This window comes from Mytilus galloprovincialis, chromosome 6, assembly GCF_965363235.1.
Source record: "Mytilus galloprovincialis chromosome 6, xbMytGall1.hap1.1, whole genome shotgun sequence".
NCBI lineage: Eukaryota > Metazoa > Mollusca > Bivalvia > Mytilida > Mytilidae > Mytilus > Mytilus galloprovincialis.
The window spans coordinates 74902791-74919610 of NC_134843.1; the positions used below are offsets into that span (position 1 = coordinate 74902791).

At 32.4% G+C, this 16820-nt stretch overlaps 1 protein-coding gene across 3 annotated transcripts in view; it reads right to left on the reverse strand.

Annotated features, from left to right (window-relative positions):
• Window positions 1-16820, reverse strand: part of LOC143080324 (uncharacterized) — a 213538-nt gene that overhangs the window by 163059 nt on the left and 33659 nt on the right. Inside the window, exons 3-7 of one of the 3 annotated variants that reach the window (XM_076256108.1) lie at window positions 7243-7319; window positions 6053-6272; window positions 5553-5647; window positions 4558-4779; window positions 2572-2954 (exon numbers count right to left, since the gene is read on the reverse strand). The exons of 1 other annotated variant lie outside the window; for it this stretch is intronic. In XM_076256108.1, coding sequence (XP_076112223.1) covers window positions 2793-2954; window positions 4558-4779; window positions 5553-5647; window positions 6053-6272; window positions 7243-7319 — 776 coding nt within the window. In that variant the 3' untranslated portion in view covers window positions 2572-2792. Of the gene's footprint in view, window positions 1-2571; window positions 2955-4557; window positions 4780-5552; window positions 5648-6052; window positions 6273-7242; window positions 7320-16820 lie in introns of those variants that run through there. One more of the 3 variants, XM_076256107.1, reaches the window with a different exon arrangement.

A 16820-nucleotide genomic window follows, 5' to 3' on the forward strand; every position in this document is an offset into this window, starting at 1 on the left:
AAAAGATTTTTCATCTAGGAAGCTAGATTTCGTTTTTAATTTAATGTTTGTTTGTTGACTTGTCTACTATAGTACAACAGCTAATAAATAATATCATTATTTTTTGAATGACTTAAGTAATTTTTATTGGTCAAGTTTGAATAAAGTTGGGGACATCATATTGCGTTGTTATTGTTTGTTTTAATTGTGTGTCACTTTTGTTTGTTAAACTGCTTACTTTCAACGATACCCTGTTCGATCATTGCCAAAAGATAATTCAGTAAGGCGTTAAATGAAAATAACACATTATTTATACTTAAACTTAACTAAATCTTCGTTTCATTTTGCGTTCAATTATATAAGATAGATGAATAATGTGATATTGCGAAATCAAATTTTAAGAGTAGCTGATTATATGGGAAATTTAAAAAGATAACCTTATTGATATAATTTGAAGAATATTTATAATAAAAATTTAATCCTTAGTATTGTCAAATTTATGTAAGGCACGCATATCTGTTTTGCATTCTTCTCCAAAATGATATTTGTTTATTCGTAGCTATTGTTTTAACCAAACTTTGCAAAATGTTGAATAACTGAACTACATGAACAGTGTTCAGAATAATGAAAATGAAAATGAAAAAGCAATCTGCAGTATTATATACCAGTATATTGCATTGTGTTACTATTTACATGAATTTACTCTTATTACTTCCATTAAACAGGATTTTTTGCAAAGAATAGTGGCTTGATGATATTGTACACAGGAGGAATGTTGGTTGTAGTCTTCATCTGTATCATTGGTTTTTGGATGACACGGAAAATTGCAATCATGTGTAAAAAAGAAACCACAAGGTCACAAGAACAACATGTACAACAAAATCGTAACCATGTGTATTTAGATGTAGAAGATGAGAATATGTATGAATCCATCGATGAAAATGATATAGATGTCGAAAATGATGAAATTCGAGAAAATGAAAATGCAGATAATTCACAGTCTAGTGACAACGAGCTCCCTATTGTTGAAATGACTAATGATCGAAATTCATACAAAAAACTTTCACCCGACCAATCCGAAAATCATCGGTATAAAGAAACAAGATGTACATCAATAGAATCTACAAATACAAAAAGTGAGAGTTCTAGCAGTTCTGTATCTTCAGATGAACAGTCAGTCGATAGTGATGGTTATTTGAAGACGGTTTCAACTGCCATGTAACTACTATGACTTAAACAGAGTACACGCTGTCTAATGTTTCTCATAACAACAGTATCAAATAATCCATGTTATATCTTGATTTTTGTTTAGAGTATAATTGAAATTGACTGTTGCTGTTAAAAGTTTAGTGAATTTTCATGAATGGCATACTTGGGACAATGATAAGAACATAAGATTTGGTACAGTTCTTAAAGTGTGTAATGTCAGAGAGAGAGAGAGAGAGAGAGAGAGATTATTATTGAGAGAGGAGAGAGAGAGAGGTAGGGATTTATTGGTTTTTTTATTATCAATCGAGAGAGAGAGAGAGAGAGAGAGAGAGAGATATCCTTATTGGTTTTTTATTATTTATTATCTCTTGGCCTTTTTTAAATGTTAAGATAAGCTATTCTGAAAGACAATGATATAACAAACAAAACAAAATACAAGAGAGAGAGAGAGAGAGAGAGAGAGAGAGAGACCCTTATTAATTTATTATTATCGCTTGGTCTTTTTTTTTAATGTTAAGATAAGATCTAGAGACTTACTGATGATTCTTATATAGACGAAACATCTGGCGTAAATACAATTAGTTAAGTTATTATAATCCTGGTACCTTTGATAACTATTTACACCTCTGGGTCGATGCCACTGCTGGGTACGTTTCGTCCCCGAGTGTATCACAAGCCCTGTAGTCAGCACTTCGGTGTTGACATGAATATCAGTTATATGGTCATTTTCATAAATTTCCTGTTTACAAAACTTTGAATCTTTCGAAAAACTAAAGATTTTATTATTCCAGGCATATATTACCAAAGCCGTATTTGGCACTACTTTTTGGATTTTTGGCTCCTCAGTGTTTTTCAACTTTTTACTTGTTTGGCTTTAGAACTATTTTGATCTGAGCGTCACTGATGAGACTTATGAAGACGAAACGCGCGTCTGACGTATTAAATTAGAATCCTGGTACCTTTGATAACTATTATTATATAAGTCTTAAGACTTATTTATAATTGAATGCTTTTTTTGTAAATTTATTGGGGTGTAAAAGCGTTGACTGAAGTACATTTTGTATGAAGCGCGGAGACGCTGATACAGACGTTACGCACAGTATTCGGTCTATGTTTCATTTGACCATACGGCTAAAAGTGAATCGTCTACATTCCGATGAACATGGTCTCGTATTTATATATTTATATACACAGAGAAACTGACGCCTCACATCATATCTTTCTGTGAGACAAGTTTAAGTGAACGCATTACTATACCAAGTCATCCCTTTTGGTTTCCCGTAACTTAACGTAACACCAAACACCAAAACAAAGAGCTTATCAATTCATCATTAATTCGAGCGAAAAAGAATATATAAACAACATCGATAATATATTAAACGCAAAACTACAAGATCAATAACAAATATTAATATACAAATAAATTATGATAAAAAGGTATAAAATAACCTCTGTATGTGCGAGTCTCTCTTTAGGACAAACACACTAGTAGACTTTGGGTAGTTTACGAGACAAGTTGTTCCCCTTTTAAAAGTAAAATGTCAGTAGGATATATAATAAATGCAGGAGTAAAAATACGAGAAAATGCTTCATTCCTTTTTCTTTCACATAACTGCACATTCTTCCTCTCCTCCCTTTTTCCCTGGTGTCTTTTGTCCGTTCAAGGACTTCCCAAGTCCCATAAATAGTGATGACATAGTACCTTGTAATGTTTCCATCATACCCGGGATAAGGGTGTTAAAATCGGCCTCCTGGTAGAACTCTTTCTACAAAGCAAAATTCATTGATAATTAACATGTATTCGTGTAGTCAAATTTTCAAATTTCTTTTGACGATGTTTTAACGTTTTTTGTCCAATTGGTCTACGGAAGATAACTCTGATCTATTTCAATGTCGCAAAATTGTTGAAGCCGTTAATAAAGATAACTGTCCAATCTAATTATTATTTTCGGAGAATTAAAAATATTCAAAACTTTTAAAGAAATTCTTATAAAATGTGGCAGTTGTTTTTCATTTGTTTCGGTGATTGATAGCGTTTGATTTTCTCAGTTTGTGTGAGCTTCCCTTTTAGAATTAGCCTTGGGGTTCAGTATTTTTGTTAATTTTATTGAACATTTTTATCTGTTTTGATATCTCTTTTTGAAGAATTAATTCGTCAACTTCTGTAAGCTTAGTTAAAACATCAATACAACACTTCATAAATTACATGTGTCCGAATCGCTTTTCTGGATTTACCGTCATCAGGATCGTTTTAAAACCAATGAGACCAATAAGACTAACAACAAAAAATTGCCAAACTTATCTAAAGTCAACTTTGTCTGTATCAATACAGGATTATGCCAGTTGTTTTCGATTCGTTTGATGAGTTTCAGCTTTTGATTTTGCCATTTGATATAAGACTTTATATGTTTTGAATTTTCCTTAGAGTTCGGTACTCTTGTTATTTACATTTGTACCTTTTTCTGTGAGGATTTCGGAATCTTGGTTTTTGAATAATTTCTAAATTTACAGCGGAGAATTAAAGAAAAGATTCATTAAAATCATGTCCAAAACACTGAGTCAATGGTACTGTATAAACAGTTAACACTGAGTCAATGGTACTGTATAAACAGTTAACACTGAGTCAATGGTACTGTATAAACAGTTAACACTGAGTCAATGGTACTGTATAAACAGTTAACACTTAGTCAATGGTACTGTATAAACAGTTAACACTTAGTCAATGGTACTGTATAAACAGTTAACACTGAGTCAATGGTACTGTATAAACAGTTGGAGAGCTTTATGACCAAAAAGGACCTTAGAATAATAGTGCCAAATATATCCGAGGTCAAATTTCCGAAGGTTTTTTCAATAAGTTATAAATTTATAAACAGCCAATTTTAAGAAGGTTTGTTTTAAATCACGAACTGATGATACTCTCGGGAACTGAAAGTCCAACAATAGCAGTATCGACCCAGTGATGTAAAAAATAAAAACAACACTGTATAAATGTCATGCGTTCAAAGCGCTTTTTTTTTTTATTTATTTCATCTTGGATAATATTTGAAAGCTATCAATGTAGACGAACCGAATGAAAGTTACTATAGACGATATAGAAAACTATTCACAGCAAAAATTTTTCGACTAGACAAGATCTACATTAAATTAGATTGTCCTAGTATCTACTATCCTCAGACTTTATAATTATGTTATAAAGTTTTTCCTTTATATAGTGTTTCATCATTTAATTCCTATAGTATTTCAAAGGCTAAATATTGCGTTGCTTTGTACAAAAGAGTTTGTTAATGGTATGTAAAATTGAGAATGGACATGGGGAATATGTCAAAGAGTCAACAACCCGACCAAAGAGTAGTTTGTATAACTTACGGATTTTTTTTCAACTTCAGGAGGCAAATCTCCAAGTTCGTCAAATGCGGCATTGAGTTCTAAAATTTTCATTTTCCTTGCTTCGGAGATTTTACGACTTTCACCTTCTTTCTCTTCATCATACAACTTTAATATGTGTTTCATGACCTCTAACTGTTTTTCTCTTCTTATTGTTTCTTTCGTACTAATTGTGTGTCTGTTTTCTCCGATCCATTCTTCGAGCTGAGAAAAGATAACATAAATTGTGCATTTTGAAACTGTTGTATAACTTAGATTCAGAATACTCTCGTTATATAATTTGCAATTTTGATTCCTGTCTGAATATGATATGCTGATGTGGCATTACAATACAGCTTACTCCGTTCTTAAATTTTTATTTCATGTATTTGCGAAGTAAGTAAAACTACCATTCGTACTTCTCAAATACCCGTATGCAATTGTTAAATTTGTTTATAACATATAATTTTTTAAGTTCAACATATCCTAGTAATATTATGCCAATACAAAAAGCTAAGAAGCTTGTGATATACCACCAAAAATCGGAAACTAGAAACACGTCACATAGGGTTTTAAAGAGGGTGGCCTTTTGTAATGTAAGATATCTGCCTCTATCCAATAGTCCTTCTATAGCAAGTGACATTACAAATTGCTCGTGCTTTATTCCTATACTCGAACTTCTTTGCAGAACCTATCCGTTAATAGTTATCGTTATTTGTTCTTGTCCTGCAAATGTTTGTAATATCTGCGATTGGAAGTCAAGGAAACAACTAACATTCAATCTTTTGCAGATGTTATTGGATACAAAAACAAAAATTCAAATTTGGTATTTTGATTGTCTTTAACATAATAATAAAAAAAGAAGAAATTTGAGTAAAAATTATTGTTTTCTCCTGAAGAATAAATCAAGTCATAATAAAGCTGACATCAAAAAAGAGATACAAAAAAGCAAGGAAACAGTTATTTGTGAAATTAAATGAAAAATTGTATCATCTTACTGCTTCTGCGTTAGCTTTGGTTGGTGCGTACATCAAATTCTTATTGACCATACTGGTCATCATGGGGATAATTTCTGGAGGGGTGTCTTTTTCCACTGAAACAAAAAAATAGTTTCAATGAAGACCTTTGGAGTTATACGTTCCTGATAAAGAAAAAAATAACCTTTAGAATGCACAACGGTTAAATGTTTAATTTTTGTTTTCGTACTTCGTCGTTTTCGGCCATAAATGTTTCGGTTAAAATTTGAATTAGTAAATACTATATATATATGTTGTTTGATTTCTGTTTCATCTATTTCATTCTTGAGTCTTCGCTAACTGTTAAAGGCCGTACGGTGAAACATTTTGTCGTCGGCGATAGGTCCAAGTCAAGCATATTTGACGTCACAAAGTCGTGATATGCAATTTTATGGAGATATACACTGAACGATGCAGGTACATGAACGACCGATAACAGATGTTTATAGTTTGACCAAACGGTAATGGATGGAATTTTGTACCTTTGGGTTTGCCTCCAGGCGTTGTAGTCAGATTTACTTTTCCGTTAGGTCCTACTAAACCATCAAAAAGTTTGCTAAAATCGCCGTCGGAATCTTCATCAGAGTCTTCCGATTCCTCTTTTTCTTGACTTGCTTTATCATCATCATTACTGAGCAGATGCTTGTCTTGGAATATTTTGTAAGCTCCAGCTGTTAATTTATTTGTCCTCGAAAATGATGGCTACAATTGAAAGTAGAATGAATCAAATGTTAGTTTGTTACACCATATATACAACTATGCGTATGTTTTCTTTTCGATATTGTACATGTAAAAAGATAACACAAAAATTTTAAAAGACTGTAGTCAAAGAACTTAGAATTGGTTATATGACAGGTATGATTTGAATTTATATTAAATTCATTTCTATTTTGCTTTTGAGCAATTATACACTATACTGTTGCATATTGCAGAACAAAATAGAAAATTACATACATTATCATGGCTAAAATTAATATTAATCAATAGTAGCTTCTAAAAATAAATTAACAGCTAATCACCTCAATACAATACAACATTTATTGATACATAATTTACAAGCAGTATAAGGGAGGTAATCCAAGCATACACAACATTGTACTTTAAATGTGTTTGGATTACCTCCCTTAAACTGCTTTTAAATTGTCTTACTTGTCCATTAACCAGGAAATCCTTTAGTTCCTCCCTTTTTTGCCCCTAATGCCTAAAAAGGTTAGGCCATAAACCCCAAAGTCAATCATAACCATCCATGTGTGGTATGAAAACTTGTGGTTTATTTTCAGAGAGATTCATACACTTAAACAGAAGTTATTGTTATGAAACTAGAAAAATGCTTATTTCGGTCCCCTTTTTGCCATAACCTCCAAAATCAATTCCGACCTTCCTTTTGTGGTTATAAACCATGCGTTTAAATTTCCTAGATATCTATTCACTTATATTAAAGCTATTGTCCGGAAACCAACTGTCTTCGGACGACGACGATGGGATACCAATTTATTTGCGGTCGTATAAAAATATATTACAACTTGATCTCCTACCATTAAGAGCTTACTTTATTAATTCGAAAGTCCGTTCAAAATGCAAGTTAATTTATTAAAATTCATTATAACTCAATTTGTATAACAATTCACTAGTTTCATGTTGCACGTCCTGAAAACACAGGCTAAATACTTACATTCTCCGCATTCTCGAACGCCATTTTCTGCCATTTTCTTATCCTTTTGATTTGTTCTTTAGATAGTCGTAGATGATCTGAAAAAAGGAATAGCAATTATTTCCGTATTTATTTCATCCAGAGAAAATAATCAACATTATAGGTACGGTGTATTCATATTGATTATTTTTTTCTTTTAATTTTACAATTATCCAAATTCTAAACGTTATTACGTATGTACTGTATGTACTGTATATACCATGGTTCTTACAAGTTAACATATTTAAAGAAACGAATCAGAAGGATGAGTTTGATTAAATATGTTTATGAGTAAGTCACATGGTATATAAAATTGGTAATATAGATAAAATGATTGACAGCTTGAACTAACATAAGAAATTGATAAATCTACCGTTTTATCCAATGAGATGGAAGCTCGCGCAAGTCAGCTATGCACCCTCTGTATGATCGGCTGACTGGAAGGAAGCACAAGTCAGCTATGCGCCCCGTGTATGATCAGCTGGCTGTGTTAACAACTATTATATATTTTCATTTGACCATGTAGGTCAAAGGAGTAAGTTCGGTAAGGGCCATATTTGGCCCTAATTATAAAGTTCATAGTTACAAGACAATAAATGTTTTAATATGCCTTAAAGACATGTGAGAAAGTAAAACAGAACCGTTTTTGTCAAAGTTTAATTCTAACACGTTTTTCATCCCAAAACGGTCAAGATAAGGGATTTTGGTGAAATTTGACAAAATCAGCTGGATTTCAACCAAATTAAGGACCAGCCAACATAGAGCGCAGGCGTCGACAAACTTAATATTCAAATAAGACATTTAAAATGTCTTCACAAACATTATTTTAAAAGATCTTTGTTGTCGACGTATGCGCTCTATGTTTCCTGTCCAGTAATCTATTGAAATTTACCCATTTTCATTGAATTTTTCGTGAAAATCAATATGAGTACAATTTGTGACGTCACAATGAAACGCAGAAACGTAAAATTTTCAACAAAATGGCTTATTTCCTATCTAGTCACTGTATTAGCTATAAGTTATTGTGATATTTGTTAATAAATCCGAATTTGAAATTTAGGCTAAAAAAGGGGGCCATTTTAGGACCTTACCGAACATACTCCTTTACGAAATTTTCCGTTCTGATGCAGACAATTCGGACACCTTACACCCCTTAATTTCAGAATCGACTAAGCTCTCCATCATTATCATTAAATCTTACTCATATCAGGGCACTTATATTACAAACATGCTTTAGATAATGATTGAAAGGTTTTAAACATCACTCAACATAGGTTTTCTCTCCAGTTCTGTTAACATTTTCGAAAGTTTCCTTTGACTGATGCAGACAAACAATAGTTCACATGACACAACATAGAAAACTCAAAAATAAGCAACACGAACCCTACCAAAAACTAAGGGTGATCTCAGGTGCTCCTGAATGGTAAGCAGATCCTGCTCCATATGTGGCACCCGTCGTGTTGCTCATGTTATAACAAATCTATGTCAGTAACGTCACCAACATTTACATACAATATGTACATTGTAGCTGTAACAATGTACAGGATTAACCGAACGAAGTCCCCTGTAAAACTCCATTGAAGTATAGACACTTAAATTGTGTTTAAAAGGAATAAAATCAATTTACTAGTTAAGAAGAGGGGGGAACGTATTCATCTACCTTATAATTGTATGTGATCATTTTTTTTTTATCTATAAATCAACTTAAGCATTATCATGAAATACTTCAGTATGCATATACAACTAGAACAGAATCTCTGTGGAGCATTTAACCACCATATATATCTGATATATGTCATAAATACAAGACATAGGCATATATATTAAGCCGAAAGCACATCATAACTTCTTGGCAACTATTAACATATTTTTTATTCAAATACACTCTTTTTTTAAAATTTATATTGATATTTTGGGAGGCGATTTTCCTGGTATGGAACTTGTACCCTAATTACACTTATCGTGAATGTATTTGGAAAAATTCTAAGTGTTTCGTGTTTTTTAAAAAATACACTCTTATGAGCGGACAATTAAGCTTTTGTTTCGAATTTTTTAGTATTTTTTCCCCAGCATGCAATTGTTTTATATATAACATCAATTATCACTTCATGACTGAAATGTTCCTATTAAAAATATTTTTTGTTTATTAAAAAAAAATCAGATTTACCAGTCTATGGAAGAAGCGATTCGATAAAAACTTTTCGTATATCAACGAGCGATATTGTCTTATATCAACGAGTTGCATTGTGGGAAATTTCAGACGAATGTTAGCATTTGTACGAAATAAGGCAGATTTCTCGGTATAAAGTAATGACTCTGTTCTTAAAACAGGGTGACATTTACCACGAAATAAGCCTGGTGTATAATATCAATGAATTATCTTATGTAATAACAAGCAGGTGTATTTAAACGAGAAAATAGAATTGTTGAATAAATGAAACAAAATGCACGATTTATCATTTGTAGATGTACACATTCTATAAATGTCATATAGCGAATTCAGTGGAGTGCAATTGAGATGAATTCAATTGTTTGCTAAGCCGAAATCACCTATAAGTCAAAGATACTGCTATATTTTATTATATCAATGCGATATTTGTCTTATATCATAGCGATGGTTTTTTAATATCAAAAATTTATGAATGCGATACTTTTCTAAAATAACTGCTATAGTTTTCTAATATAAAATGAATACGATGACACGTCACAATGCATGTCAAGAAAACTGCAAACATAATTCTCAAACTTAGATCATGACCGGTTTAATGTTTTAGGATCAACATCACTAAAATTTCGTAACTTTAACAAAATTAACGCTTACATGAACTTCATTTCGAAAATGTTGCTTGACCTATTGATATTTGAAAGTGTTAACAACCTGTTCAGTCTATTGTTTTCAATCACATGGTTTAACCGACTAACTAACATGTTTAACCCCGCCACATTATTTATGTATGTGCCTGTCCCAAGTCAGGAGCCTGTAATTCAGTGGTTGTCGTTTGTTTATGTGTAACATATTTGTTTTTCGTTCATTTTTTTTTATATAAATAAGGCCGTTAGTTTTCTCGTTTGAATTGTTTAACATTGTCTTATCGGTGCCTTTTATAGCTGACTATGTTGTATGGGCTTTGCTGATTGTTGAATACCGTACGGTGACCTTTAGTTGTTAATGTCTGTGTTATTTTAGTCTCTTGTGGACATTTGTCTCATTGGCAATCATATCACATCTTCTTTTTTATAATTCTATTTGAAGTGATGATGCAATGGCGAAATTTAAATGCGGTTGCAAATACGTTTACCGACCTATTAGATTCTAATATGCTGGTCACACTGCTATAGCCTATCCACCTTGGTAATATAGAAATAGACAAAAAATATCATTACTTAAAAGAAACATTCATTCAAACAATCCAATCCAATACAGTTTCTAATTACAATGAATATTCAAATGGTAGAATAAATAATCCAAACAAATTAAAATGTACAAATGCTGATGTCCCGAACTTTGAAGATACCAACTGAGTAGCCTCAGACTATAAATTGGACAACTTGTCAAACAGAAAATGTATTTATTATTAACATAGAAAAAAAATATTGAGAAGGAAAACAGTTCTTTTTGGATATCAGAGACTTTTTCCGTTGATAAACCGATATCTCTATGAACATAATCAGCTCGCCGCGTGGACGCTCTTTTACATCGCGATGACCGTGAGGGCATTCCGATGTATTGTTGCCACAGAGATTTGACTTCCGTTTTTTACTAGTAACCGATCGTATAAATACGCGAACATTTATTAGTGCAAAATAACAAACCGTATCGCTTGTTATAAATTCATTTCTTCAATGAGTACTAAAAAAATGTTTAGAACACAAATAAGATGTAAATGTCTTTTGACGTTAGAAATGTGTATATATCTTTTCAATATTCATAAATTTAGATCGTTCAGTTTGAGGACTGGAATGCAGTTATTTATAAGGGCAAATTTTAAAGATTTATAGATATAAGAAGATGGTGAATGAGTTCGAATGAGACAACTTTCCATCAAAGTAATAATTTGTTTAAAGTAAACCATTATAGATCAAAGAAGGGCCTTAAACACGAAGCCTTGGCTCACAGCGAACACCACGCTATATAGGTACAAAACATTACTAGTGTTAAACCATTCAAACAGGAAAACCAACGGTCTAATTTGTAAAAAAAAAAGGAGATTCAAAAGTACAGGTCAGATTTTCTCGACTAAATCTGAACGAGGGCAGTATGATTCATCTTTGTTACAAGATAGTTTCATTGTTATCAATAAAGAAACTAAGTCTTCCATGCGTGCGTTGTGAGCATATTGGATATATATTATTTCGGTGCGTTCATTATGAAATTTGCTAAATGTTATATATGTGAAAAATTATTATGATACTTAGCTATTTGATTACGGCATTGTTTATTAAACCCTTATTTGATTAGTTTTGCTTTCAAAACCAATTGAGAAATTTGTAAGATATTACCAAAAACAATTTGAATTTAAGTAATGGTCTTAAAACTGCTTATTTACATACACTACTACTAAGAAGTAAAATCACAAAAGACTGAACTCCGAGCAAAATTCAAAACAGAAAGTCCATTATCAAATGGTAAAATCAAATGATAAAACACACGAAACGAATGGATTACAACTGTCATATTTCTGACTCGGTACTGGCATTTTCAAATTTTGAAAATAGGGATTGAACCTGGTTTTTAAGCGCTTAACCTCTCACGTGTATGACAGTCTCATCAAATTCTGTCATATTTACAACGATGCGTGATCAAAACAGACATAATAGGTAAAATTGTCAAAATATGGGTACAACAGTCTAATATTAATACTAATAAGTACTAATATTGATATAACAAAAGTACCACTATGATATTTTAAAAGTATCGCATTGATATTAGAAATGATAGCATTTGTATATTTATGTATAATTTTTTATAAGAAAAACACAGCACTTCAAATTTTACACGGACATAAACGTTTGCTTCTAACTAACTTCTGACTGTATATTTAGACTCCATTGTTGTTCATATTTGAACAATAAGTTTTAAAGTTAGTATTTTCTTAATTTTTCGTTGCCGAAAACAACATTTTCCGCATGGAATGTCTGCATATTTACAATTGATATTAGACAATATCGCTATGTGATATAAGAAAAGTTTTTATCGATACGCTTCTTCCATAGTCTGTTTACACGACAAAGCAAATATTAAAAATTGTTTGAAGCCCGGCAATTATTTGTATTTTCTTGTATTCAATGTTTATCAAATTTAAAAATAGACAAATCTACTTTATATTATAATTAAATAATCCATATATTCATATTGATATTGGCAATACAGGGGTTTTATATTTCTAGATTTAAAAAAGCATTTATTTAAAAAAATCAAAACGTTTTCACTTTGAAGCACTCTGACCGTTAACTTGTATTTAGCAAGTCGAGAATGAAGACTTTAGTTGGATTTTCCATTTCTTTGTGTTATATAGCTACAAGTTTGTTTCAAGAACAAAACAATTTGGTTGAATATAAAATGATTAGAATAAATTTAATTTGTCAACCAGCGACATCCAGTGAACATGGGATAAGTGTCTCGTCTAAAGTTCAATGCGCCAGTCTTTGCTTCATGTCTAACCGAGAGCCGTGTTCTGCATTAGTCTGGAATATACTCGAAAGAACTTGCTGGATGATTGAATCTCCTGAGCCAATGACAATCGATGCTGACACGGTAATGACAGATTTGAACATGTATGTTATTTGGAAAGAAGGTTAGTTTTGTTTTTGTAGCTTTACTATGTAAAATTTAATTGGTGGTTATCATTAACACCGTGCGTTAAATCTTGTATGATGATCGTCAAAGTGGAACCATATTGTCGACAGTGTTAACGCTTTTAAATCTCGAAAAAAAAAACACCAAAAAACTCCTTCTATAGAAAACTCCTAGGCAAGAAAATACATGAAACATTAAAAAAAAACCCACCAGGAAACGAAAGCAAGCTAAGGCATACAATAAACAATTATTACAACCGATGAATGATTGGATTTTGACTTAGGCAGGCACAAACAGAATATAGTGAAATTGAAAATATATGTCAAAACTTAACACTACCCTTAATTACTGACAAGGGTGTGCCATTAAAAATGTACACGAGAATAACTGTAAAAATCGTTTGGAAACGGTTGAACTCAGAATATGCCGGACAACAAGCACATAAGAACATATCAAAATGAAAATAAACAACACCAAATAACACAAGGTACGTGTACCGACACTAGATTACTTGCAATTACTTTCAGCTAGTTCAAAGTCAATTTCAACCAATGAATGATTAATATACCCCAAACTATACATACACTGTTCATAATTGTGTTATAAACTGTTCACCAAAGACCAGAAGACGATGTAAAAGAATACAAAAAAAGAAACCAATCAGTTCTCAAAATAAGAGCAAAACACCTACTGTGTATTGTCTTACTGAATCTATATGACAAAAAAAGAAATAACATGGTTAAAATTATATAAATTTCCGAGCTCTTTCTGTATATTCCTTCACCAGGAACGTTCAAAGCTGAATAATCGAAAGCCAATGGTAAATAAGATTCCAAACACTTATAGAATTTCATGAACAACCTTAAAATAATAGTCAAATACACCAAAGGTCAACTTTGCCCGAGGCAGTTGGAACCTAAGTTTTTTTCTAAGTTTTAAATATGTAAACGAACAATTTTAGAAAGGCTAAGTACAATATTACTAAGGGGGTCTCATTGGGCTATTCTGATCCCGTATCCCGCTTACTGTTTTGTCAGATTCCCGTATCCCGCTTATACTATGAACGTCAGCAATTATCATTTTTTTTGTAATTTCCCGTGTCCCGCTAGACTTTATTTCCCGTTTTCACGGCACAATAATTTGACTTTCATGTGTCACGCTTACAAAAATTGTCAATCCCGCGTCACGCTTAGACCACAATGATACCCACTAATAACTACTTAGCCAAACATGGCTTTGCTCATTGTTGAAGGCCGTACGGTGACCTATAGTTGTTAATGTCTGTGTCATTTTGGTCTTTTGTGGATAGTTGTCTCATTGGCAATCATACCACATCTTCTTTTTTATATGTCCTCTAAAACTAATGGTCCGTCATCAACAGTATCGACCCAGTGCAGTTAAAAAATAGATAACACCTTATAAACTTCACCGTCCAATGAACCACTCCTGATTTATTTTCCTCGTGAAAGCTTAAATATGAATAACTTGAAAAAGAAAACAACGTCTTCTTAGTTGATATGAAAAACCAACACGTTAGCATACAATTAAATTATTCTATATTATTATGTTAAGGTGGTAATTTTTTATTTTTGATAGGTTGCAAAAACATTGGATATTATTTCGATTCCCTTACAAACACTTGCTTGAAATTGTTTTCCACCAGTGGAAAAACATGGCATGACGCAAGGACGCATTGCCAACAAAATGGCGGAGATCTGATAACAATCACAACAGCACAAAAGTGGAATTTTGTTAACTCTTTCTTAAGTTGTAAGTATCACATAAAATCTAAAATCCACTTTTAATCAAAGAATCAACGTTTAATACTAAAGAGAACGAGGGCCATGATCCCAAATATCTAGGCTCATACTACAATCAACAACTGCTTGTTAGGGGGATAGAAGTTTACCAATTTCTAGATGATAAAACAGCCATGTTTAAACTGGTGCCAATTCAATACCAGCAACTCATGGTAGACATGCGATGATCTCGATAGAACTGCCTGCGGCAACGCATGAAAGTAAAAAGCTAATATGATCTGACGTACAGATAACAGATTGGACTCATATTTTGACAGTTAAGTTAACAGTAAATTTTGTGTAATACCTTTTGTAAACTTTTGTATAATAAATATTGTTAAATTTTACTATTGATTTGTGTCTTTTGTTGGCTACAATTTAAAGGCGATTTCTGGCCGTAACAAATATAGGAAAGAATCATAACCCCTTTAACTTGCAATGTCCTGCCAATAAAATTGAGAATGGAAATGGGGAATGTGCCAAAGAGACAACAACCCGACCATAGAAAAAAAACAACAGCAGAAGGTCACCAACAGGTCTTCAATGTAGCGAGAAATTCCCGCACCCGGAGGCGTCCTTCAGCTGGCCCCTAAACAAATATATACTAGTTCAGTGATAAATGAACGCCATACTAATTTCCAAATTGTACACAAGAAACTAAAATTAGAATAATACAAGACTAACAAAGGCCAGAGGCTCCTGACTTGGGACAGGCGCAAAAATGCGGCGGGGTTAAACATGTTTGTGAGATCTCAACCCTCCCCCTATACCTCTAGCCAATGTAGAAAAGTAAACGTATAACAATACGCACATTAAAATTCAGTCCAAGAGAAGTCCGAGTCTGATGTTAGAAGATGTAACCAAAGAAAATAAACAAAATGACAATAATACATAAATAACAACAGACTACTAGCAGTTAACTGACATGCCAGCTCCAGACTTCAATTAAACTGACTGAAAGATTATGATTTCATCATATGAACATCAGGCACAATCCTTTCCGTTAGGGGTTTAGTATCATACCATCATAATATATATGAGAAAAACAACATGTTTGACTGTAACTTATCATTTAATTACAATATAATGATCAAATTTACTTCAAGATGAATGCTGATCGTTCACAAAGAAAAACAACGCATATTGATAGTTCTATTTTCACTCGGTTGGTATCTTGACCTCCCTCTAAATCTAACAGTATTGTATAAATTACCAATGTACATTTTATTTTAAATTTCAGGCAAATCAAACATATAGATTGGATTAAAGGCAGAACAATGGGTAAATGGGGACCCATTCATAAATGTATTTCGTTTACTAACACAGTTCAACAATTATGACAGCATGTACACTAGTGATACTGAACAAAATTGTACGGTGGTGTATTTGCGAGGTGTTCATGTGTTTCAGGATGAAAGTTGCAATATTCGAGTTCGGGGTGATTACCTCTGTGAAATAACGATATCATAAATATGTCACGAATACCAGATCACCGTATATTCTAGCGTTATTTTTTTTTTTAGATACAAGTTTAAACATTTATAACAATATTGAATGGATGAACTATATACCACGTATCTAGTACGTTTCATGAATGTGATATAAATTGGAGTATAAGTTGCGTTAAGCTGTAGGATGGTACCGTTTCGATGTGATATAAAAAAAAACCAATGCTTTGTACTAATCGACAATCTAAATCTGATTGGAATGTTACCCTGGCAATCATAACTCATTTCCTAATTTTAGACTAATACAGCCAAAAGTTATTGATCCACAGGACCCTTTTCCGATTTTTTCCTACTACTTAGCCAACCATCTTTGCCCTTATTGCTTACTATCGTCATTTCCATAGAAATATTGGAAGTTTATTAATACGGTAGCAGATGGGGATATTCGTGTCATACATAAATATTCAAATGGATTCACTCAGTTGTATAAGTTCAGTTAGAATACAATGCTATCGA